The sequence below is a fragment of the Lupinus angustifolius genome, chromosome LG02 (assembly GCF_001865875.1).
Source record: "Lupinus angustifolius cultivar Tanjil chromosome LG02, LupAngTanjil_v1.0, whole genome shotgun sequence".
Classification (NCBI taxonomy): domain Eukaryota; kingdom Viridiplantae; phylum Streptophyta; class Magnoliopsida; order Fabales; family Fabaceae; genus Lupinus; species Lupinus angustifolius.
This window is the reverse complement of record NC_032010.1, coordinates 23,340,254-23,363,964: the sequence shown is the minus strand read 5'-3', so window position 1 is coordinate 23,363,964 and position 23,711 is coordinate 23,340,254. Positions and strand designations below refer to the sequence as shown.

Here is a 23,711-nt window from a genome sequence, read left to right as displayed (position 1 = left end):
GTATAATAGCAATAACAGTAAGGTCTTATAACAGAAATTCATGAAAAAGTTTCTTGCTGGGCAAGAAAGAGTTTGGAAAAAGTTATATTTTTTACAACTTTCAGTTCCAATGTTGGAACATTATCTCATGTTTGAAGAACATTAACAACAATAACAAAATGGTTCGAAAAATTCAATGAAAAAGAAAAAGGGAATGGGAAAAATCACCTAATGGAGGAGATAATCTTTAAGAAGCAGAAGAGTGACAAGTGGAAGATGAGAGAAAGAAAATAGAGGGAGAGAATGAAAGTTGAAATGGGTAGTGAATAACAGAAATAACTGACAGTTTCAACTGTTTATGTTATTTACGTTGTTTATTAAAAAAGGTGCATTGTTTATTATTAAATGAGATTAATAGGGAATTGAATGAAGTAAACTATGATTAGTGGTTTGATAAAATAGTGCTCTTATTTTATTGTCAATAAGTTATACCTTCCTACTATGATTACTCGTTTGACTATAGAGAATAGCATCTCTTGCATCACCATTTCATGTACAAGACTTTAGATTTTCTTGCTAAGACTCAACTTTATAAAATTTTAATAAGCTTTTTTTGAAAATATTGGAATTATAAAGCAGTGCTGCTATATCAGAAGGGAAGTGGAAAACCAAATTTGGTAAGTTTTGCTTCAATCTTAACAAAGGTTATTAAATTTTTTAAATGAATAAAGACTTATAGCCATAATGTAAGAAAAACTCTCTTGAGAGTTGAGACTTATAATCCCCTTAGATATAGAGACTATTTCTCAACTTAAACTTATTTTTAGACTTAATAATTATAGAGACTATCACTTTTAATGATCCTCTAAGTGACCTAATAGTAAATATCAAAGTAATTCGTAGGGAACTATTCAGTTTGACATATATCAAATAGCTTGGAGCAAAGTAAAGAGTGAGCATAATTCAAAGTTCCAAAACAGTGATTCAGTTTTGAAGCACCACACCATTTGTTTCATGCAAACTTTTTATGTGCTTCAAAATATGAAATGCAACATCAATGTTTGTGACTGTTAAGATGAAAATAGCCTAGAAAACAAGTAACCATGGCAGCCTTGAACAGTATCAAGCAGAGGTGCAGTTTGGCAAGCATCCTCGACTCCGCGATTCATCCATTTTTCTAATGTAACTTCGGCGATAGGAGCAACTTGATGCTGCAACAGTGCTGCACCAAGGGGCCCTATCAAATTTAGCCTTGTTGCTGCAGAAATCACATCTCTCATTGTGATGAACATGTAAGCTCTCTGAGAAGTAGTAATATCAAATCCTAGAGCTCCACATATAAGTCCAAATATAGGAGCATGGTGAAAAGATACGGTCCCTGACCCCAGAGTAGCATCTCTCATGGTTTTGAGAGAAGGAATCTCTGAAAACACAGCTGAAGCCACTCTCATTAATGCTGATCCTTGTGAGGTTGATGCCTTTCGACCCACTTCATTAGTCAGGGTAGCATCCAATATTTTGTCGAGGTTATGCCAGGTTTCCATTTTGGGTGACACCGAAGCTGAGTACACAAAAGGAAGGAATAAGCTTCCCGTATTCTCCAAGACATGGATAATAAATGTCTTAAGCTCGTCGGGATTAGACACTAGGTGGCATTGAACTGCTGCTTCAAGACCAAAGGAATGAGCAAATCCACCAGTAGGTAAAAGAGAATCCAGCAACTGCCATTGGCTCCAGTGTAAAAGTGCGTCTGCAGGGTAGGTTTTGTTGTGCCCTTCGTTTATTTGCATCGTAAATTATATCTCCAGTGTTGACCTGTAATATCAGATTTCTATGAGTGTCTAGTCATATAAACCAGGCTAATGCATTCAAGTTTTTTAGACAATATATAGATCTTTTGAGAAATGAATTATATGAGGTAAAGTCTTTGGAAAACTCAACCTGACCAACGTTCAGTTTCAAAAAGAGCAATATGATTCTATAATAATCACATCAGAAGCTTTAAGGTCACAAAAAATAGTTGCAATCAGTCAGCAAAATTTTACTGATAAATGAGTTATAGGTTACAGCAGATTTAGTGTAGCAAAAATCTACTCGAAATAAACAAAACATGATTTTCTCAAAAAATTATTTTCTCAAGTAAAATCGACTCAGGTTATGACTCTCTCATTCATGGGTGTTATGAAATTAGGAAAAAACTCGTCTAAAGTGAGTTTATCTCTAAGTTGGCAAGGTATATCCACCCTTGATATAATCTAAAAGAGATCATGTTCTTAACCCACTAAAATATAATATTTGATACACTTTTACTTGCTCACTTTAGAGGTAAGTTTACTTTAGAGTGTCTTATCCCTGAAAGGCTGAAACTAACATGCTTATTTATCTTAGTTAATTGAAAGGGGAGCAACATAATAATCAAATCTCTCAAGTAGTGTAAAAATATGTCAAACATAGATCTCTCAAGCGAATAAAGGCCATTGAGTAAGAGAAACTTGAATTCCCCCTTTCTTCTACGTTTTTTGGCCATTTTCTTTTAGGGAACTACATCTTGCAGTCTATTCCGGAACCATATCTTACAAAATCTTTTTAAGATTGTTAGAACCAGCCTCTCTCAAAAACTTAAGTTAACAGATCCTAACAACTTGATCATATTCGGTCTTATGTCAAGAACCAACTCTCTCAAAAGTTGAAGTTGGCGCATAAATAGTCATGCGTAGTTTTATAGATAAAAATTATTAAGCTACTAAAGTTGCAACCGACCAACCTGCATGTTAAAATCAAATAGCACTGGGACGAAAGAGTTGGAACAATCTATTAATAGAGGTTCTCCATGAGACAAAATTATTCAGAAATTACTAGTCAAGCCGCTGTAGCATGACATTCTCTATGAACTTGAACCTAATATCATCACCAGAGAAAAAACTAAAACATTTTCTCTTGGGATTCATTCCTACTCCCATTCATGATAGAAGCCCATAATATACCTACAATCTCTGGTCCCAAGGCTACGGGAGCAGTAACCAAGACCTCTTCCACCACATCCACGGTTCTGGTACATGATTTGTATCGGTCAGTCACTTTTTTATATTATTATTACAAGACTTCATTTATAACGAACGAACACAGTATGTGGTATGCTGCATTCAGTAACCATGTAACTATAGTGGAGTCTAAGACAACAACAACAACAAAAATGGTTGGTTATATGGATCGACCTACACCATAATAGTATAAAAATTTGAATAAAATGATAGTAGCAAGGAAAACAATGATGTTGTGTTGATTGAAAATGAGATATTATGGGATCAGGACACTGAAATTTACAAATTTTAGAGCAAAAAAAAACCCTTTATTCAGAGCAAAGAATTAATGACCTAACAACATGTAAATAAACTTAATTTATCAAAAAATGGTGAAAAGGAATGAGGTAATTAAGGTTACATACAAGGCAGAGAATAATTAAGAGGCAGATTAAAAAAAAAAGATACAAAAATGGAGAGAGATTGCAAAAAGAGAATAAGCAATGAAGCATATGATGGTAATTGAAGATTACCAATTGATTTTAGGGTTCTTCACTTATATTCTAAACTCCTCCTTCAAAATCTGCACTGCACTTTCACTCTCTTTTGAAACTCATCTTTTCAATTTTCTTTTTTTTTTGGTTTTTAGTAGTTTTATTTGCCAAGAGAGATGAAATATGATGAGTTATATGTTATACTAATTTTGAAAAGAAAAACACCTGTAAATATTTTCTTAGGCTCAAAAGTCTCTTATTCAATTAAAAGTGGCATTGTGAATCAATCAAAAATAATTTATCATTTTTTAATTCTCTCATTACCAATTAAAAAATAAGGTTAGATTATTTTTCATATCACAATTGCAATTATAATACCATATATTCAATAGATATATATGTTCCAACAAAAAGGAAATAATTTTTTAAGAATAAAGTTGAATAAAAAAAGTTAGAGATTAAAACTAAATTGTGATATTTTTATGGAAAAAAACATATTTTATTCTTTTATTTTTGTTTCCACAAATGATAAACCTATAACTAAAAATCACTTCCGATATGAAAGAAATGAAATCTTATAGAAGAAACTCAGTCACCTATGACCTATGTGTCTTTTTTCTTGTTCTCTAGGTATAGTCCTAAACCCAGTGATGTTGTATCCGAGTTGAACAATTCAACAACATTTCACTCAGAAGAATAAACACAAACACTTGGTGTGCATCACAATGCTATCACTCAAAGATGCACTAACCAAAACCAATCATTCAAGATCCCTTTTTTCTTCAATCTCTACACTTCTCTTTTCTTCTTCTTCATCTTCTTCTTCTTATTATTCTGTATCACCTTCTTTCACCCAAAACGTTGTTGCTGATTCCTTCAAAACCTGGTTCAAATCCTCCACCACTCGCGACCCATTACTCCACCGCATTTCCCACATCATCTCCTCCACCGATGAATTCTCCTCCGCCCTCTCTTCCCTCCCTCTACCTCCCCTTACTGAGCCTTTTGTTCTCAGCGTCCTCCGTCATCTTTCCTCCTCCGCCACCTCCCACCGCCACGTCCTATCCTCCCTCAAGTTCTTTGACTGGGCTGGCCACCAACCTGGCTACCACCACTCTCGCGCCACATTCACCGCCATCTTCCGCATCCTTTCCAACGCCAACCTCATGCCCCTCATCCTTGACTTCCTCCACACCTTCCGGAAGCGCCGCTACGCCCACCGTGTTCGTTTTAATGATACCCTCGTCATTGGGTATGCTATTGCTGGCAAACCTGAGATTGCACTCCATGTGTTTGGTAAAATGCGTTTTCAAGGTCTTGACTTGGATACCTTTGGTTACCATGTCTTGTTGAATGCTCTTGTTGAGCAAAACTATTTTAATGCTTTTGAGGTCATTGCCAAGCAGATTAGGTTGAGGGGTTATGAGAATCATGTTACTGATGCTATTGTTATTAAGAGTTTGTGTAAGCAGGGTAGGTTGGATGATGCCGAGGCTTACTTCAACGGGTTGGTTAGTAGTGAGAAAGAATTGGATGGTTCTGAGGTTAGTGTGCTTGTCAGTGCATTCTGTCAGAATAACAGGTTCGACAAGGCGATTCGCTTTGTTAGGGAGTTCGGGGAAATGGGGTTGATTCCTTTGGACAATGCTTATGGGGTGTGGATAAGGGGTCTTGTCTGTGGTGGGAGGTTGGATGAGGCATTGCAGTTTTTTTGGCAGAAGAAGGATGAAGAAGGCTATGTGCCTGGTTCGGTCAGGTATAACATTCTGATTTGGAGGCTTTTGAGGGAGAATCGACTTCGTGATGTTTATGATTTGTTGATGGATATGAATGAAACTAGTACTCCGCCTGATATGGTTACCATGAATGCTGTCATGTGCTTCTTTTGTAAAGCAGGGATGGTAGATGTCGCGCTTGAATTGTACAATTCTAGGTCTCAGTTTGGGTTGTCTCCCAATCACATGGCTTATAAGTACTTAATACTTACTTTGTGCTGGGATGGATGTGTCAAGGAAGCATACAGTGTGTTGAAAAGCTCGGTCGGTCAAGGTTATTTTCCAGATAAACGAACCTTCTCTACGCTGGCCAGTGCTTTGTGTAGGGAGTGTAAAATTGATGAGATGAAGGAGTTGCTCCATCTTGCCTTAGGCCGGAATATTATGCCTAACAGTTCCACATATGACAAGTTTATATCGGCATTGTGCCGAGCCGGAAGAGTGGAAGATGGTTATTTGATGCATGGGGAACTTAACAATGAAACTGCTAGGATGTCCTACTACACAAAGATGATTATGGGTTTTAAGAAGTTGAAAAGGGGAGATATTGCTGCTCGTCTTCTTGTTGAGATGAAAGGGAAGGGTTATATACTGACACGACCTTTGTTCAGAGCCGTTCTTTGTTGTTTACTTGAAATGGATAATCCAAATGCAAAGTTTTTCAATTTGTTGGAGATGCTGTCTCGTCATGGAAATCATTGCCAGGTTTACAACTGTTTCATTGAGGGAGCTGGGCTTTCCAAGAAGGCTGACATGGCCAGGCAAGTATTTGAGTTGATGCAAAGGAATGGCGTTGAGCCTGATATGTCGTCTCAAGTTCTTATGTTGAAGAGTTATTTGAAAAGTGAAAGTATTTCTGAAGCTCTGACTTTCTTCCATAATCTACGGTGTCAGGGTATTGTGAGTAGAAAATTATTCAATACATTGATTGTTGGTCTCTGCAAGTCCAATAAGGTGGACATTGCACGTGAGTTCTTGTTTGAAATGATAAAAGCTGAATTAAATCCAAGCATAGAATGCTATGAGGTTCTTGTGCAGCAGCTTTGTTCATCACAAAGATATCGTGACGCAATACATGTGGTTAACTTGTATGAGAAAATGGGACGTCGATTAACTTCTTTTATTGGCAATGTACTTCTTTATCATTCTTTGATTTCACGGGAACTTTACGATGCATGTGCTCAGTTAAGAGGAGTGGGAGATGGAGAGTTTTCTGGTAGTTCAATGCTTACCTTGATTATTGGTGCATTTTCTGGTCACCTCAGAGTAAACCATTTTATTGAAGACTTGGAGGAATTAATATCGAAGTGCTTTCCACTCGACATTTACACCTACAATTTGTTGTTGAGAAAAGCAAGCCATGGTGACATGGACCAAGCTTTTGAGTTGTTTGGTCGAATGTGTCAAAGGGGTTATGAGCCTAATTGGTGGACTTATGATGTCATGGTACATGGTTTCTCAAAGCATGGAAGGCAAAATGAGGCTAAGCGGTGGGTTGAAGAAATGTCCCATAAAGGCTTGTATCCAAAAGAGAGCACTAGGAGGAGAACATTCATTTAAAGAGAATCTTCTGGTGCTCCAATCAATGTGTTAAAGATGCAAAAATGGTTAACACAATTTTGGTAACGACATTTTTATATTCACATATTTATCAGAAAATGGGTTACACTGGATGCAGTAGTTTTAGTTTCTATTTAAATTTTATTCTTGTTAATCTTGAGCAGTCCTTGTATCTTTTTTATTATATCACTCCTCTCTTTTTGGTTGTGGAAGCATTAGGAAATAAAATATGTTTCCACCTTGTATTATTTATCACTCTAGATTGACGTAAGCTATGATATTTGACATAGCTTTTATACATCATGTTATTTGAGTTTGACATACTGTATTTCGAAAGTTTTAAGAAGCATTGCTTCTTAACCTCTTTTTATGCTAGTTGTCATTACACAATAAAAAAACAATATCAGTTTATTCATGGCACAAGCTTAATGGATTTCATATTTCAATAAAATAGTTTTTCTTAGTGTCAGCATTCACTGAATTTTTTAGTTTGATTTGTATAGATTTGATTAGGAATGCAGAACAAGAGGTGAAGCTTCAAATGTGGATTGTTGTTCTCACTTGTTTTATATCACATTGGATTTTGCTATTCTTGTAAGTTTTTCTGAACCTGCCCATTAGATGCTTCATTCATTAAGAAATTAATTAAAAGCCCTTTCCCTTCTCTCTTTCTAATCATCATTAATTTGCCACAACAGAATATCCCACTTTTTGCTGTATTCTCTCATCAAGTTGTTGGTGTACCATATTAGCCATTGATATCATTCACTGCAGCAAAAAGTATTAGTTTGTTGAATTAAAAGGGATTCGCCTCATACATCAACCTAGCAATTTGCTTACTGTCTTCCTAGCATTCTTCTTGTAAGCAGAAGTGCATAATCTGTACTGCTTTATTATCCTTTGGCATTTTTTTTCTTTTAGGTACCAACTCGTATTTTGGTGCGCAAAAGAATCAATTTGTCGTTTTTGCTTTAGTTTCCTGGACAGGGTTCCTGACTCCTTCCTCGTTTAGAATTTGCACTCGAAGTCGTGATTTTTTATTGCTTCCAATTGGCAATTGATCAAAATGTCATCCTCAGTTTAATGTTCCATTGAATGGTTTTATGTCAAAATCCTCAAAATCAGGCACAAAATTTGTTGACCTCTGCATTTTTCATTAACATACTTCCTAGTAGTGACTAGTTGACCTCAAGCATCTATATTTTTCATGGCATACAATGCATACAATGGTGTTCCTATTCCCACCAATCAGATATGTGGCCCTAGTCCTAGTAATAATAATCCCTCTGTTTGTAACTTTTTTTAAATAAAAATTGTATGCCATGTTTGAGGCCCTGGTTGGATTTTCAAATAGACAGCACTTCATGTTGGTCAGAAATCTTCTTAGAACTCATTTTGGAATAGACTTGCTACTTAGGAACCCATACTGAAAGCATATATAATAGTAATCAGGAAAGTGTACATGCATCTATAAGATGCTACCACAGACAAAATTTATCTGAAAGCTGAAACAGAGAGAAGATAGGATAGAGAGGGGTGGAAGAACATTAATAAGATGTTATACATGCTGTTTATAAACTGGGCTTGTTTGTGGTAGGTATAACATTATTACCAGAACTAGAAAATACTCTTTTTGGGGTTGTTTTTTTGTATAACCAAAATGGTATACCTCACTCTATAGTCAAGAATAAGTCATTTCGGGGTGCATGATTGTCTCTCTCAGCGATTGTCGTTCTCATGAACCGATCATTTGACATTTGGCCTAATTCATTATTTAGGGATCTAGTAAGGTGTTATATCAATGGACCAATATCTTGCGTTTAGAACCATTTATTTTACTTCTTTTTCTTTTTTGATAGACATTTTATTTAATGTTTTCAGTCTTCCAAAATTTCAAATGGGTGATAACATGTATGGCCGGTTGAACCGAAATGGCGTTTGAACTTTGAAGTAATATAGCAAAGACTTCTTCATACCCATTTGATCAATGTGAAGATTATTAATATAAATGGTGGGATATTAATTACTTCAGCACTTGAACCAAATAAATAAAGTGAGAACCATAATTATAATTATGAGTAGGTGTATCATCTATATTGTATTGTTGGGGTAGCAGTAATCTCCACTTATGCACATTGGCTCTTAAATCAAATTAAGACAAGATAAAAAGCCATAATAGTTGACTTTTTTTATATTGTCTCCCACTTATTTTTAACAAGTAAATCCAATCAAATACTTGTTTCTTTTTCATTGTTGCCTCCTTTATCCTCTCTTTTTTCTTCTCCCTTCTCCTTAAAACTATATTTTTTTTAAGAATCTGACTCCTATTTTGGTGAAATGCATATTTATAATTATTGATTAAAAATTAATGACTATAATGATTATAATCATTATATGTTTATCCATATATATTAAATCACTAAATTCTTAAAACTATAATTTTATTTTTCAAACAACCGATATAATTATATATTTTATCCCTTAAATGCATTCTACAGTTTAGAGCTTGAACTGATTAAACTGATTGCTTAGTTTTTCCGAAAATATTTTAGCAAGTATATTAAACATCTAATAGTATAATACTATAAGTACCAAATATTGCACAAAACCAAACACATAAATTTTTATGGGAGTGTTAAAAAATATTTTAATAGCATTGTTTAAGGATGAAAAGGTGGGAAATTTTCATTAAAAGTGTTGTTATCACACTTCACGCAATGTTGGACAATATTTTTTTTAATTCTTTTGTATTTCTTAAACATGTTCAGTATACTTATTAAAATAACTCAAATTTTATTTAAGGAACATTCAAGAATTCACTTAGACAAACTCATAAAGAATTTCACCAAAGTCAATCACTTCCAAGAAATTGGAGAACAATACTACGGCAATAAATCTGTATGTCTTCACATTGTTAGAAAACTTGACATCTTTGGAAGTGCCTATGGTATTAAGAGAAAAATATGGATTCGTCAATATTAAAAGAATTTTTTATATTTTCATTGCATTATTTATCATTTATATTTAATTATTATTGACTCTTAAATATAAGTAATATAAATAAATAATAAATAATTAAATCTTAACTATATATTATTAATAGCATTAAGGTTTGATCCAATGTAGGCCTTGCTTTATCCACTTTGCCTTGCATTCCTCCAAGTGTAACTAAATACGTAGTATGCAATGCATATTTAATTAATGAAAATGTGATAAATAAAAAAACACGTTCCTTAGCACTATAGAAAATAAAGCTGCATAGACTTAGAGCTTAGTGGAGATATGAGTAGGTCTTAAGCTTTTGGTAATGATAATGATAATGGCCTCTCACCATTCTACAGTCTAGAATGCTGCACTTCCTATAATTATATTATGTATATGTAGCCCTCTTAATTCATATTTTTATCAATCTTTTTAAGTATTATATACATGTTTATTTATCTCTTTCTCTTATACATAGTTTAAATATTTGTTGAGTTACTTATTTTATTGTTAACTGATTTTGAGATGGAATTGTAACGCGATATCAGAGATCAGTTTCTCTATGATGATGGTTATCATGGGCCAAAAAACATTTAATTATTATAGATTAAAGATAATCCTTCAACTAATTCAACTAACTTCTATAAAGAGTACAGATTTGGAAATAAATCTCATGTTTTAGATAGATATCAAATCTATGCTACATTTAAAAAAACACATCTAGTGAAGAATCCAAGTTTTAGTTTTGAGTATGGAAAAACTTTAGACAGAAAATATAAATATTACACTCAATACTTTATCTTAAGACAAACCATCCATCACATTTTAGATAGTTGTTTGTCATTCTTTTTTATTTTTTGTACTTGTATATCACTTTTATTTTTGCTACCTAAACATTTATATTTCTATGACTCTTGCCAAGGTAAGAAGCTAAATTTCTTATTGTAGTGGTGAATAACAACATAAACATTATAAACTAAATTAATTTTTAATATCCACATTCACACATCTGGTTTATAGGTTTTGATAAATATGAGGTATGTGGGTACCCTATTAATGATTTTCTAGTTTCTACTAATTGGTACCCATAGATTTTTTTTGTATGTTAGTGGTTCTACCTACCAGCACTGCCCAAAACGAATATACCATCTACAAATTAAAATTAGAAAGTGATATGTCCTTATTATATTTAATTCATTATTGAAATTGTATTTTCTCCCTAATTTAATAATTTTGACATATTTTATCTTGTTGCATTCAACTCATGCTACCAGATTGTACTTATAGACTCTAATTTGTTTTAAAAATTTATGAATTATTAGAAAATAAGAGCCATGCAAACTTAATTACTTGGCATTTCAAAAGAAAAAACATGCTTCTAAATTCAAATGAGTTAACCTCCTTTTAGTTTGATGTAAGAAATTAGAATTATGATTTGATATATACTTGTAATTTCCATTGGCTCATAGCAAAATAATACATTTAGCAATTCAACCATTTGATTATCCCAAAAAAATTGTTTTATATCCGTTTCTATTTATTTGTAATATCAGAAGATTTTTTTATATACTAGTGTTTTTGATAAATATTGTTATGTCTATCCACTTACATTTTTTTAATTCAATAAATTTAATATAAATAAAAGTTAGTCGGTAAGATGAGGCTTCTACATCATTGAATCTGACAAATAAAGCCACACAAATAGACCCCTTTTTATCAATGTGATTCTCTCCACCTTCTACTACTACAATGTAAGAGAAAAATAATCTTTTTTTTAATTTTTAAAATAATTTAAAAATAAATAAAGATCTAAACCCTTTAAAATATTTTGGCCATCCCAAGAGAAGTTGGACTCTTTCATAGTAGCTTTTGTTTATAAGCTAAATTTTTTGTTTAGATATGTGTGCCCCCTTTCATAAGCTTTTCATATCAATATTATTTTGTAAATCCCAGTAATAATAATAATAATAATAATAATAATAATAATAATAATAATAATAATAATAATAATAATAATAATAATAATAATAATAATAATAATAATAATAATAATAATAATAATAATAATAATAATAATAATAATAATAATAATAATAATAATAATAATAATAATAATAATAATAATAATAATAATAATAATAATAATAATAATAATAATAATAATAATAATAATAATAATAATAATAATAATAATAATAATAATAATAATAATAATAATAATAATAATAATAATAATAATAATAATAATAATAATAATAATAATAATAATAATAATAATAATAATAATAATAATAATAATAATAATAATAATAATAATAATAATAATAATAATAATAATAATAATAATAATAATAATAATAATAATAATAATAATAATAATAATAATAATAATAATAATAATAATAATAATAATAATAATAATAATAATAATAATAATAATAATAATAATAATAATAATAATAATAATAATAATAATAATAATAATAATAATAATAATAATAATAATAATAATAATAATAATAATAATAATAATAATAATAATAATAATAATAATAATAATAATAATAATAATAATAATAATAATAATAATAATAATAATAATAATAATAATAATAATAATAATAATAATAATAATAATAATAATAATAATAATAATAATAATAATAATAATAATAATAATAATAATAATAATAATAATAATAATAATAATAATAATAATAATAATAATAATAATAATAATAATAATAATAATAATAATAATAATAATAATAATAATAATAATAATAATAATAATAATAATAATAATAATAATAATAATAATAATAATAATAATAATAATAATAATAATAATAATAATAATAATAATAATAATAATAATAATAATAATAATAATAATAATAATAATAATAATAATAATAATAATAATAATAATAATAATAATAATAATAATAATAATAATAATAATAATAATAATAATAATAATAATAATAATAATAATAATAATAATAATAATAATAATAATAATAATAATAATAATAATAATAATAATAATAATAATAATAATAATAATAATAATAATAATAATAATAATAATAATAATAATAATAATAATAATAATAATAATAATAATAATAATAATAATAATAATAATAATAATAATAATAATAATAATAATAATAATAATAATAATAATAATAATAATAATAATAATAATAATAATAATAATAATAATAATAATAATAATAATAATAATAATAATAATAATAATAATAATAATAATAATAATAATAATAATAATAATAATAATAATAATAATAATAATAATAATAATAATAATAATAATAATAATAATAATAATAATAATAATAATAATAATAATAATAATAATAATAATAATAATAATAATAATAATAATAATAATAATAATAATAATAATAATAATAATAATAATAATAATAATAATAATAATAATAATAATAATAATAATAATAATAATAATAATAATAATAATAATAATAATAATAATAATAATAATAATAATAATAATAATAATAATAATAATAATAATAATAATAATAATAATAATAATAATAATAATAATAATAATAATAATAATAATAATAATAATAATAATAATAATAATAATAATAATAATAATAATAATAATAATAATAATAATAATAATAATAATAATAATAATAATAATAATAATAATAATAATAATAATAATAATAATAATAATAATAATAATAATAATAATAATAATAATAATAATAATAATAATAATAATAATAATAATAATAATAATAATAATAATAATAATAATAATAATAATAATAATAATAATAATAATAATAATAATAATAATAATAATAATAATAATAATAATAATAATAATAATAATAATAATAATAATAATAATAATAATAATAATAATAATAATAATAATAATAATAATAATAATAATAATAATAATAATAATAATAATAATAATAATAATAATAATAATAATAATAATAATAATAATAATAATAATAATAATAATAATAATAATAATAATAATAATAATAATAATAATAATAATAATAATAATAATAATAATAATAATAATAATAATAATAATAATAATAATAATAATAATAATAATAATAATAATAATAATAATAATAATAATAATAATAATAATAATAATAATAATAATAATAATAATAATAATAATAATAATAATAATAATAATAATAATAATAATAATAATAATAATAATAATAATAATAATAATAATAATAATAATAATAATAATAATAATAATAATAATAATAATAATAATAATAATAATAATAATAATAATAATAATAATAATAATAATAATAATAATAATAATAATAATAATAATAATAATAATAATAATAATAATAATAATAATAATAATAATAATAATAATAATAATAATAATAATAATAATAATAATAATAATAATAATAATAATAATAATAATAATAATAATAATAATAATAATAATAATAATAATAATAATAATAATAATAATAATAATAATAATAATAATAATAATAATAATAATAATAATAATAATAATAATAATAATAATAATAATAATAATAATAATAATAATAATAATAATAATAATAATAATAATAATAATAATAATAATAATAATAATAATAATAATAATAATAATAATAATAATAATAATAATAATAATAATAATAATAATAATAATAATAATAATAATAATAATAATAATAATAATAATAATAATAATAATAATAATAATAATAATAATAATAATAATAATAATAATAATAATAATAATAATAATAATAATAATAATAATAATAATAATAATAATAATAATAATAATAATAATAATAATAATAATAATAATAATAATAATAATAATAATAATAATAATAATAATAATAATAATAATAATAATAATAATAATAATAATAATAATAATAATAATAATAATAATAATAATAATAATAATAATAATAATAATAATAATAATAATAATAATAATAATAATAATAATAATAATAATAATAATAATAATAATAATAATAATAATAATAATAATAATAATAATAATAATAATAATAATAATAATAATAATAATAATAATAATAATAATAATAATAATAATAATAATAATAATAATAATAATAATAATAATAATAATAATAATAATAATAATAATAATAATAATAATAATAATAATAATAATAATAATAATAATAATAATAATAATAATAATAATAATAATAATAATAATAATAATAATAATAATAATAATAATAATAATAATAATAATAATAATAATAATAATAATAATAATAATAATAATAATAATAATAATAATAATAATAATAATGACTAAGAAGAGGGAGAGAAAAAGAAAATGGAGAAGAAAGAAGAAGAACTTCATATATGAACATGTTTATTATCAATAAACAATGGCATATATGAAAAAATTCTTATACATTGATTAACAACAAAAGTAGTTCATATTTTATGCCTAATCCATCCAATCACCTAGTGTGTTTTATATGATAGAGATTATACATATATACACAAAAAAGAGAATAGAAAAGTAAGGGATAAAAAATAAACCTAACTAGCTAGAACATTTAAATGCTTATAGTATATAGTTCATACAAAACCCAAAGCAACAATATAATTTTGGTATATTCTGATCATTTCTACATCAAAATTGCATATCTCATGCTATCACTTACCATAAGATGATTCATTTCAGAAATCTGTGAAAATTCACCACTTACCCAAACCCCATCAGAACCATTAACCTGAGGATGAGAAACACATGATAGTATTGATATAGGAACATGAAGAATACTATGTATTACTGAAAACCTTGCCCAACCATGTTGTCTTCTTTCCCTTTCATGTCCAAATATTTGTACTTCAACTTCAACACCATTTCCTTCTTCAAACATCTTCTCATCTGCAACCTTTGACCTCTTTCTTCTCACTGCACCTAGAACACGCCACATCTTCATGTAACTCTATACCTACAACTTAGGTTAGTCTTATATTTATAGTTCAGATTAGGATATAGAACAAATATAGAGGTTTTTTTTTTATAATAGTTATGTTGTTCACAGAATAAAATGTATACACCACTCTTATATACCCATATTTTGAGTATAAATAAAGTTATCTTACATTATTAAACGTTTTTTACAAGCTACTTGTATACTTTATCAACCAACTTTTAGGTTGTAATATATTGTGATTTTGATATGGATTGTGACTATTACAATGTGAAGTTTTTATAGTTGATATATTCTAAACTTACATTAGATCTTAGCATAGTGACTCGAAATCATACCATAATTATAAAATTATACAATTGTGGCGATTACTCTAAATCACAATTTGACATGTGATAAAACATTTTTATTTTCACTATAAAAACTAATGTAGAAATTTAGGGTAAAGGTATCTTTTTCATTTTGTTAATGATATTATGGTGGTTGTAATAGTGATGTTTGTATTTTATCACAAAATGATATATATGTTGGTGCATTTTAGTTATAAAGAGGCATAAATAGCTAGCAACATTTAATTTCCCATTAATCAAAAGTGGGGTCTAGTAACCCCAACTTGCCTATAAAGTTGCCTAATCCTACAAAAAGTCCAAGTCTTCAGTTTTCAAAATTTGGTTTTACTTTTGGTGAGTTATTCTTATACATCCATTACCTAACTTAGATGAACCAAAACACAAGGAATTTTGAAGGTACAACTCTTTTACACTTTACAGTTCATTTTGGTACAACTTGAAGGGTCCCCCCTACACTATGAGACATTGGACAAAAAGTTAGATGTAGATCTTATCAGAATTAGGCATAGTGATCAATCATTGGATTAAAAACTTCACCATAGAATCATGACCGTCGATCATTGATTTTTATGTAGATAAACATTGGCATGTTAATTACAAGAAGAGCAATTCATAAGAATAATGCAAAAAAAATTGACACCCCACAAATAGAGAGACAATGTAGTACCAAAATGTCATAGAATCAGGATTATGTGTTTTCAAATGAATGTGTCCTCGTGTCTTTAGTTAATGGTTTATCTCCAAGTAATATAAATATGTTATTTTATATTTTTAGAATTTTTCTTTTTAACGAAATGTCACTTTTTTCATTGGATCGAGGCCGAAAAATAGGACATGAATGGGATGACCCATGTGAGGGTATGTGAATGAGTGCCATTCAGTTCCTCCACTTAAGAAACCTCAAATGGTTGTCAACTTGTGGAAAACCAATATATACACCTAGCTTATAATTAACTTAGCATATGATAGTTTTATTTCTCTGACTTGGGTCTCTAATTAATTTGTATAAAAAATATTTATTGGTAGAAGCAAAATTTATATTGATACATTTTACACTTTAAAATAGATTAATTTTTTATGGGCAATCAAGGAAAACCTTGATACACATAAAAAAATACATAATTAAATTTAATAAATAAGTAGAAAATGTATATGTGGTTTATTATTAAATAAGTTAAATAAAAATTATATAACGCCTGAGTTAGCTGCTATACTAAATTCATTAAGGATGGATATGAGTAATGAATAATGATAATACTTGCACATCAAAAAAATTATATTTTTTCACATTTTACTTGTTTGGATTAAGAAGAAGGATAACAAAAGGAGGATGTTAGAGTGCTTTTCTTTATTTGACTTGTTTTATGTAAGAATGATATTTTAATTTTGGTGTGCAAATACTATTACTCACAAATAAGATTTATAACATCTAATGCGATGTGGGTGACTCATTTATGAACACAAAAAAATCATGATTTATTAGAATGATGATTGAACCTAACTCAACTTCAAAAACTAGTTAACATAGTGAGAGTCGTCTAAGTTTTATAAGTCTTTGTCATGTTCTTATCTAATGTGAAACTTATCTTAGCGCACTTTCATCACACTCAAAATCTTAGAGTCATCAGGTGATCTTTCGGGAGAGTTAGACTTCAATATTATATTAGAATGACTATATTTAACTCAACACAAAAGTTAGATCATAAAATGAAAATTATCTAAACCTTATAAATATTGGTACAATCTGACTTATTTCAACAAGATTATTCATTCTTAACTTTTTCTCAATTTTTATAGCTTAAACCCTTAGTTGGGTTTTTAAAAATAAACGTGGACTTGCACAATTTATGCACAAAGAGCACTTATTTTCAATCATTATTACCATGGCAATAGAAATTTCTAACATGGTGAAATGGACACTCATGAAATATGTCCTCTCTCATCTACTTTTAATAAGATACAATATGCAATCTCCTAAGTTTTTAATATTTATCATTTAATTTTGATGTAAACTTTCATAGTGGATTTACTTCTGTCCTCATCTGGACTTTTTTTCCCTTCTAAAGCTTCACTAATGTATTTTAACGAGTAAGGACCACTTCAGATTAAGTGAACAACTTAAAATTAATCGAACTAAATGAATTTTTAAACTAGAGGTGTGTATGTTTTAAAGAAACCCAATATTAATTTTATTGAACACAAAATTGTTTTTAATATTGAGGAATTCTGGGAAAAGTGGTTGACCATAAAATCATGGATTAAATATATAGTAGCGTTTAAGTAACTAATTCATTTCTCATGAATTAAACCCTTGACATTTTATTTATACTGAAGTTTTAGCATTGTCTTATAGCATTAGACAACGCCTTGTTGGTTGGATTATATATATTAGTTGATAAATATATATAGAGTGTAATATTTATACACTATCACCGTAAAGATTTATACACAAATACTACACCATACACCATTCATTTAGATTTTTTTTTTGTGAAAAGTCATTGATAATTAAATATGAATGATATGTGATACATATATATGATAGTATATAAAACTCATAACACATCAATCCATATATGTTTTTTCTTGATGTATATTCTGTTTTGCATATTCATGGCCTCAATATATACCTGCAGACTATGTGAGCACAACTTAGGGAAAACACACATTAATTCTGTTGCTATATAAGAGTGCAAAATGACTTTAGGATGATCATGAAATAATAATAATATTATTTCCTGATTTATCTTTATTATCTTGATGTCTACTTTACAGGATTACATCACTATCAGTGTCTAACTTTTTATTAAAGAGAAATAATGATAGCACTCTTACCATTATCTTTAATCAATGCATTGAGATTAGTGGTATCAGCACCAATTAAAACAAGTGGGGAAAGAGTTTAAAAGTTAAAAGTCAACTTTATTCACTGAATACATGAACTTCATAATTGACCATTGATGCAACAGTAGAGCTAGACTTATAGAAGCACCATTAATATTGTATGGGGTAAGGCCTAGTTGATAAGAAAATTGAAAATCAACAATTAAAATTGAATGCAAAAAGTTGGACAATAATAATTATTTTTTAAGGAAAATGTTCAAATTATATGGTGGATCAAACATGATGGGTTGAAACAACAATATAATCTAGTGTGTCTTTTGCTTTGTAACTACATGTTTTCTGAACATTCTTACTTCCATAGGGGTAAGTAAGGTATTTAAAGTTGGACATAAGAAATCGAAAGATCTTGTCAAAATTGTTCGTTTGGAAATTTCCTAAAAAACGGAAAAGTTATGTGTTTGGTTTTGGTGTGTCATATGGGGACTATTAATTTACTATACCTTATATGTAAGGGTTAAAGCACTTTCATATAAGTGTCAAAATGTGTGCACTCTATTTGGAGGGTGTATCAACAACCCTTAGAGTATTTAGTAAATTAAGATCATAGGATACTTTATCAAATTAGCTGAAACATATTTTAGACAATTTCACTTTAAATGATCAAATTCCAAGTTTTAATATTTCTAACAATTCATGTATGTGTTAACAATCCAGTGGCTTGACATGGTGATGCTTTTCCATGAAAAACCCAAAAAGAAATGCACTTTTCCCCATGGCAAGATGAAAAAGAAATGCTTTTCCATGTATATGTTATTGATGATGTATGTCTATATATATAGAGAGAGAGAAATGCAAATACATGTAGCTATATACTAAGGAGCGACATAACTATGAATCAATAAGCTTTGCATTGAATTCCCACATTGGCATGTAAAACAGAAGATGTTGGGAGCCTTAAAATCATGATGGATAACATTTGCATCAAGGGTATGTAAGAATGCTTCTCCTTTTGTAACATCAATTGCCTTGAATAAGCCTCAAGCTAATTTAGTTTCACATATTGTGATATTTGCCACATGTACTAAACTTCCTTACTTTCATGTTTAGTTCAGTGTATGCAAAATATCCCTCTATAATAGAGTTAAGATGCATGTTTATATATCTGTGTTTTGTTGTGACTATTTATTCATTGAATGAATATGATGATGCAAAAGTTACAAGTTTTAAATTTTCTAACCATACCCTTTTGAACAATCCATATAATAACATAGGAATCCAGGTGCTTAACCATGGAAATGCTTTCCAACAACAACAAAAAAAAGAAATACACTCTTCCCTACAATTACATGAAAACTGTTCAACTAGCTCATAGTATGTTGGAATTTCCAGCTGACTTTTGAGAATGACTAGAATGCTTGGTTGCATGATTCTCACATTTCGGGGTCCTTGGGATTGAATTCGACGAACCGAGTGCTTCCAATGCAGCAACAACATTTACCATTGATGGTCTAAGTTTCGGATCAATATCAAGGCATTGCAATGTAAGTGCAGCTACAGCTTGAGCTCCTTTCTTGGAATATTGACCACCTAATCTAGCATCCATGATTCTCAAAATTCTTCTAGTATCACTCAGGAAAGGCCATGCCCAATCCACCAGTGTTTTTTCTGAAAATCCAATTCTCTCATCTTCAACCACACGCCTTCCGGTTAGTAACTCTAACAAGACAACACCGAAACTGTATACATCACTCTTCGGGGTCAAATGGCCTGTTTTTTTCGTCAAAAATCAATTTGTTAGAAAAAGGAAAGGATAGACTCTTCTTCAGACTAGTAGAATCCTTCAAGATTTAGAGAAATAGAAAAGCAAATCTACCTGTAGCTACATATTCTGGTGCAGCATAACCATGAGTTCCAATAACTGTGGTTGAAACATGAGTGTTATCTCCAGTAGGACCATCTCTTGCCAACCCGAAATCCGAAAGCTTTGCATTGAAATCCTACAAAGTTTTATTGATACTCTTTCAGAATAGAAACATTTGCATGCAAAACAGCAGATCCACAAGCAGAGTTTCAATGTTACATACCGGATCGAGTAGGATGTTAGAAGCCTTTAAATCACGGTAGATAACATTTGCATCAAGGGCATGTAAGAATGCTACTCCTTTTGCAACATCAATTGCAATATTGACCCTTCTAACCCAGGGTATGGGTTGAACACCTTCTGCAAAAATGGAAAAACAAATTTAAGGTGTCATGTATAAAGAGAAATTATGCCTCAGTTCAAACCAATATATTGTACTTAGTGGACTAATTGAGTAAAACATGTTGCAAGTAAAAATACTCACTTCTGAATAAATGATTTTCCAAACTACCCTTTTGCATAAACTCATAAACTAGAAGCCTATTTTTACCATCTGAGCAGTAACCAATAAGTTTCACTAGATTTTCATGGTGAAGCTTCCCTAGATAATTAACTTCTGCCTGCAACAAAAAGGGTGGTAAAATCAGTAATCACTTAACAAGAAAAGCCACTCAAAAATAAGATTAATCTGCGAATTTGTGTTGCACATACAAGCCATTGCTTGTGGCCTTGAAAGCTTTCTGGCTTAAGCTTCTTAATGGCCACTACAATCCCAGTCCCTGGTTTTGTAGGAGCATAGGTGTTCTCATCTATCCATCCTTTGATAACAAACCCAAACCCTCCCTCCCCGATCAAATTTTCTTGCCGGAAATTCTTCGTGGCCTCCTTTAGATCATTGAAGGTGAAGGACTTAAGGTTATTGGAGATGGATTTGTCAACATTTGGTGCTGAAGTTTGCACATCAGCTTTTAGTTCAGAAGAATTTGAATTCTGCTTTGCCTTATTTTGAGACTTTGTACTTCCTATACCTGATAGTACATGAAATGCAAGTTAAAAGCAGTCATGGATTATATCAAGTGCCAAAAAAATGGTGCAATTATGTACACTATCTAATTAGATGCAGCAAGATTATGTTTTCTCTATATATGATTAATGATAAGAATATCAACAGCCATGCATAGAATGAACCAATGCTCCAATCCAAGGTGAAGTTGACTACATAGATCGCACGATGTTATAACATTGAAAAAACCGAGAATTTAGCTTAACAAATTTCTGTTATGAAATGGCCACTTTTCATTATTCTCATATTACAAGCATCCAATGCATAAAAAACATGGAGGGGCACATTAAACTAATTTGCAGTAACACCAGAACTAATTGTAAGCACAATTTTTTACTAATTTGAATGCATCTCTGAAAAATGCAAAATTATTTAACATTATTAAGAACCTGGAATTAGAGCAAAGAAGTCTCATAACCATTATCATTATATCCAGTCAAAATTTTAGTTATCACAATATGATGCCTTATATATTTAAGTGGACCAAAATATTAAAAAACATCATTAAATCCTAGAAACCCAAACACTAAAGAATAATTATAAAGAACATATGAAAAACTGTTGTAACTTTTAGGCTTTAGAAAACACCAACCTTCTTCCCCTCTGTGTGGAAAACAAGGAACAATATGATACCACCTCTCATGACAAAGTAATGCTCAATAAAAATACATGCAATGGCATGAAAGAACAATAAAAGTATATAAAAATGATTGAAATAAAACAATGAAAGAATTACCAACAAAACTTGCTGGAGAAACATGAGCAACTGGTTTATTACAGTAGTTTCCCATGATGATAATGCAAAAACACAATGTCATGTAAAGGAAGAACAAAATGTCCACACTAAGGCCATTATTAATAGAGAAGTTGTATAGTCAATGTTAAAGAAATTGCTATACCTTCTTGAACCGATGTGAGAAAGATCATTTGCCCCACTTTTTTATATGTCATTGTGTCCCAACCCAATTGGAAAGAAGATCCTATCTATTTAAAAAGAAAAATCACAAAAATATAAAGTAACTTGTTTATATTATTTGGTGAGATTTGATTGGTTTGAGACATATAATCTTTTTTATGTGTAACCAACACTACAAAGTGGTTGGATTTGACTTTTCAAAAGTTGAAAGTAATACTATGAGTTGAGGTAGCTTCCTAAAAATAGGTTCATGGGTCCTACCTTCTTGTAATTTGAGGGTATAATATGTTGACTTTAGTCCATATCCATATCTATGAATATATTATATATATATGTCACTTCTGATTTAAACTTATCAGCATAACTAATGGATAAATTGAGTTTTTTAATGTTATTATTTTCTTCATATCTATTGAATTTCTTGTTATTTTATTTTGCTGAATGTTTCTTTTTCCCACTCTATTACTAATTTATTTGGTGAAATGTTTCTCTCATTCTTTTAGCCCATTTTCTATTGGCTGCAACTTATTAAGGCCCATGGTGACACAGTCCCAAGTTAGATGAAAGGGTAAATGATTTGTTTTTTTTTAATCATAAACACGTGATCTTGAATGAAGGAATTGAATACATGTCTCTCGTTTCTTCTAACAAGACATTATAGTTAATTTTAATGTGTTATTAGGGGTATTATCCGTAGAATAATTATTCATTTTAGTCTTTCATGTTTTCTGATATTACCAATTTAGTTTCTTAAAAATTGAAAAACAGAAAATGATTCTAAAAAATTTCAAATGTGCATTAAATTAGTCTTTTTTAATTTGTTTTATAACACATT

At 27.6% G+C, this 23,711-nt stretch overlaps 3 protein-coding genes across 6 annotated transcripts; 1 reads left to right on the top strand and 2 right to left on the bottom strand.

Moving 5' to 3' along the window:
- Positions 876-3,645, bottom strand: LOC109341196 (urease accessory protein F). Its single transcript, XM_019579048.1, has 2 exons — positions 3,533-3,645; positions 876-1,820 (listed from the first exon to the last, which is right to left on the bottom strand). Exon 2 carries the CDS (start codon positions 1,767-1,769, stop codon positions 1,050-1,052), a length of 720 nt encoding a protein of 239 aa, XP_019434593.1. The 5' UTR covers positions 1,770-1,820; positions 3,533-3,645; the 3' UTR covers positions 876-1,049.
- On the top strand, positions 4,167-7,174 carry LOC109341160 (pentatricopeptide repeat-containing protein At1g71210). The gene has a single exon (XM_019579002.1). It carries the CDS (start codon positions 4,219-4,221, stop codon positions 6,826-6,828), a length of 2,610 nt encoding a protein of 869 aa, XP_019434547.1. The 5' UTR covers positions 4,167-4,218; the 3' UTR covers positions 6,829-7,174.
- LOC109341084 (probable serine/threonine-protein kinase PBL2) lies at positions 10,559-22,803 on the bottom strand. Of its 4 annotated transcripts, XM_019578897.1 has the most exons (7): positions 22,697-22,803; positions 21,609-21,925; positions 21,382-21,517; positions 21,121-21,257; positions 20,910-21,033; positions 20,399-20,803; positions 10,559-10,570 (listed from the first exon to the last, which is right to left on the bottom strand). In XM_019578897.1, exons 1-6 carry the CDS (start codon positions 22,776-22,778, stop codon positions 20,403-20,405), a joined length of 1,197 nt encoding a protein of 398 aa, XP_019434442.1. In that variant the 5' UTR covers positions 22,779-22,803; the 3' UTR covers positions 10,559-10,570; positions 20,399-20,402. The 4 variants fall into 4 exon arrangements, with proteins under 4 accessions (XP_019434442.1, XP_019434436.1, XP_019434446.1 ...); XM_019578891.1 differs by lacking the exon at positions 10,559-10,570 and having other exon boundaries at positions 20,210-20,803; XM_019578901.1 differs by lacking the exon at positions 10,559-10,570 and having other exon boundaries at positions 20,210-20,803; positions 21,121-21,254.

Coding starts and splice junctions, on each gene's coding strand:
- LOC109341196 (XM_019579048.1), bottom strand. CDS start 1,769: ATGCAAATAAACGAAGGGCACAACAAAACCTACCCTGCAGACGCACTT.
- LOC109341160 (XM_019579002.1), top strand. CDS start 4,219: ATGCTATCACTCAAAGATGCACTAACCAAAACCAATCATTCAAGATCC.
- LOC109341084 (XM_019578897.1), bottom strand. CDS start 22,778: ATGACATTGTGTTTTTGCATTATCATCATGGGAAACTACTGTAATAAA. Junction 21,926..22,696: donor TTCTCCAGCAAGTTTTGTTG/GTAATTCTTTCA, acceptor ATGTACTATCAG/GTATAGGAAGTACAAAGTCT. Junction 21,258..21,381: donor GGAAAATCATTTATTCAGAA/GTGAGTATTTTT, acceptor CCATTTTTGCAG/AAGGTGTTCAACCCATACCC.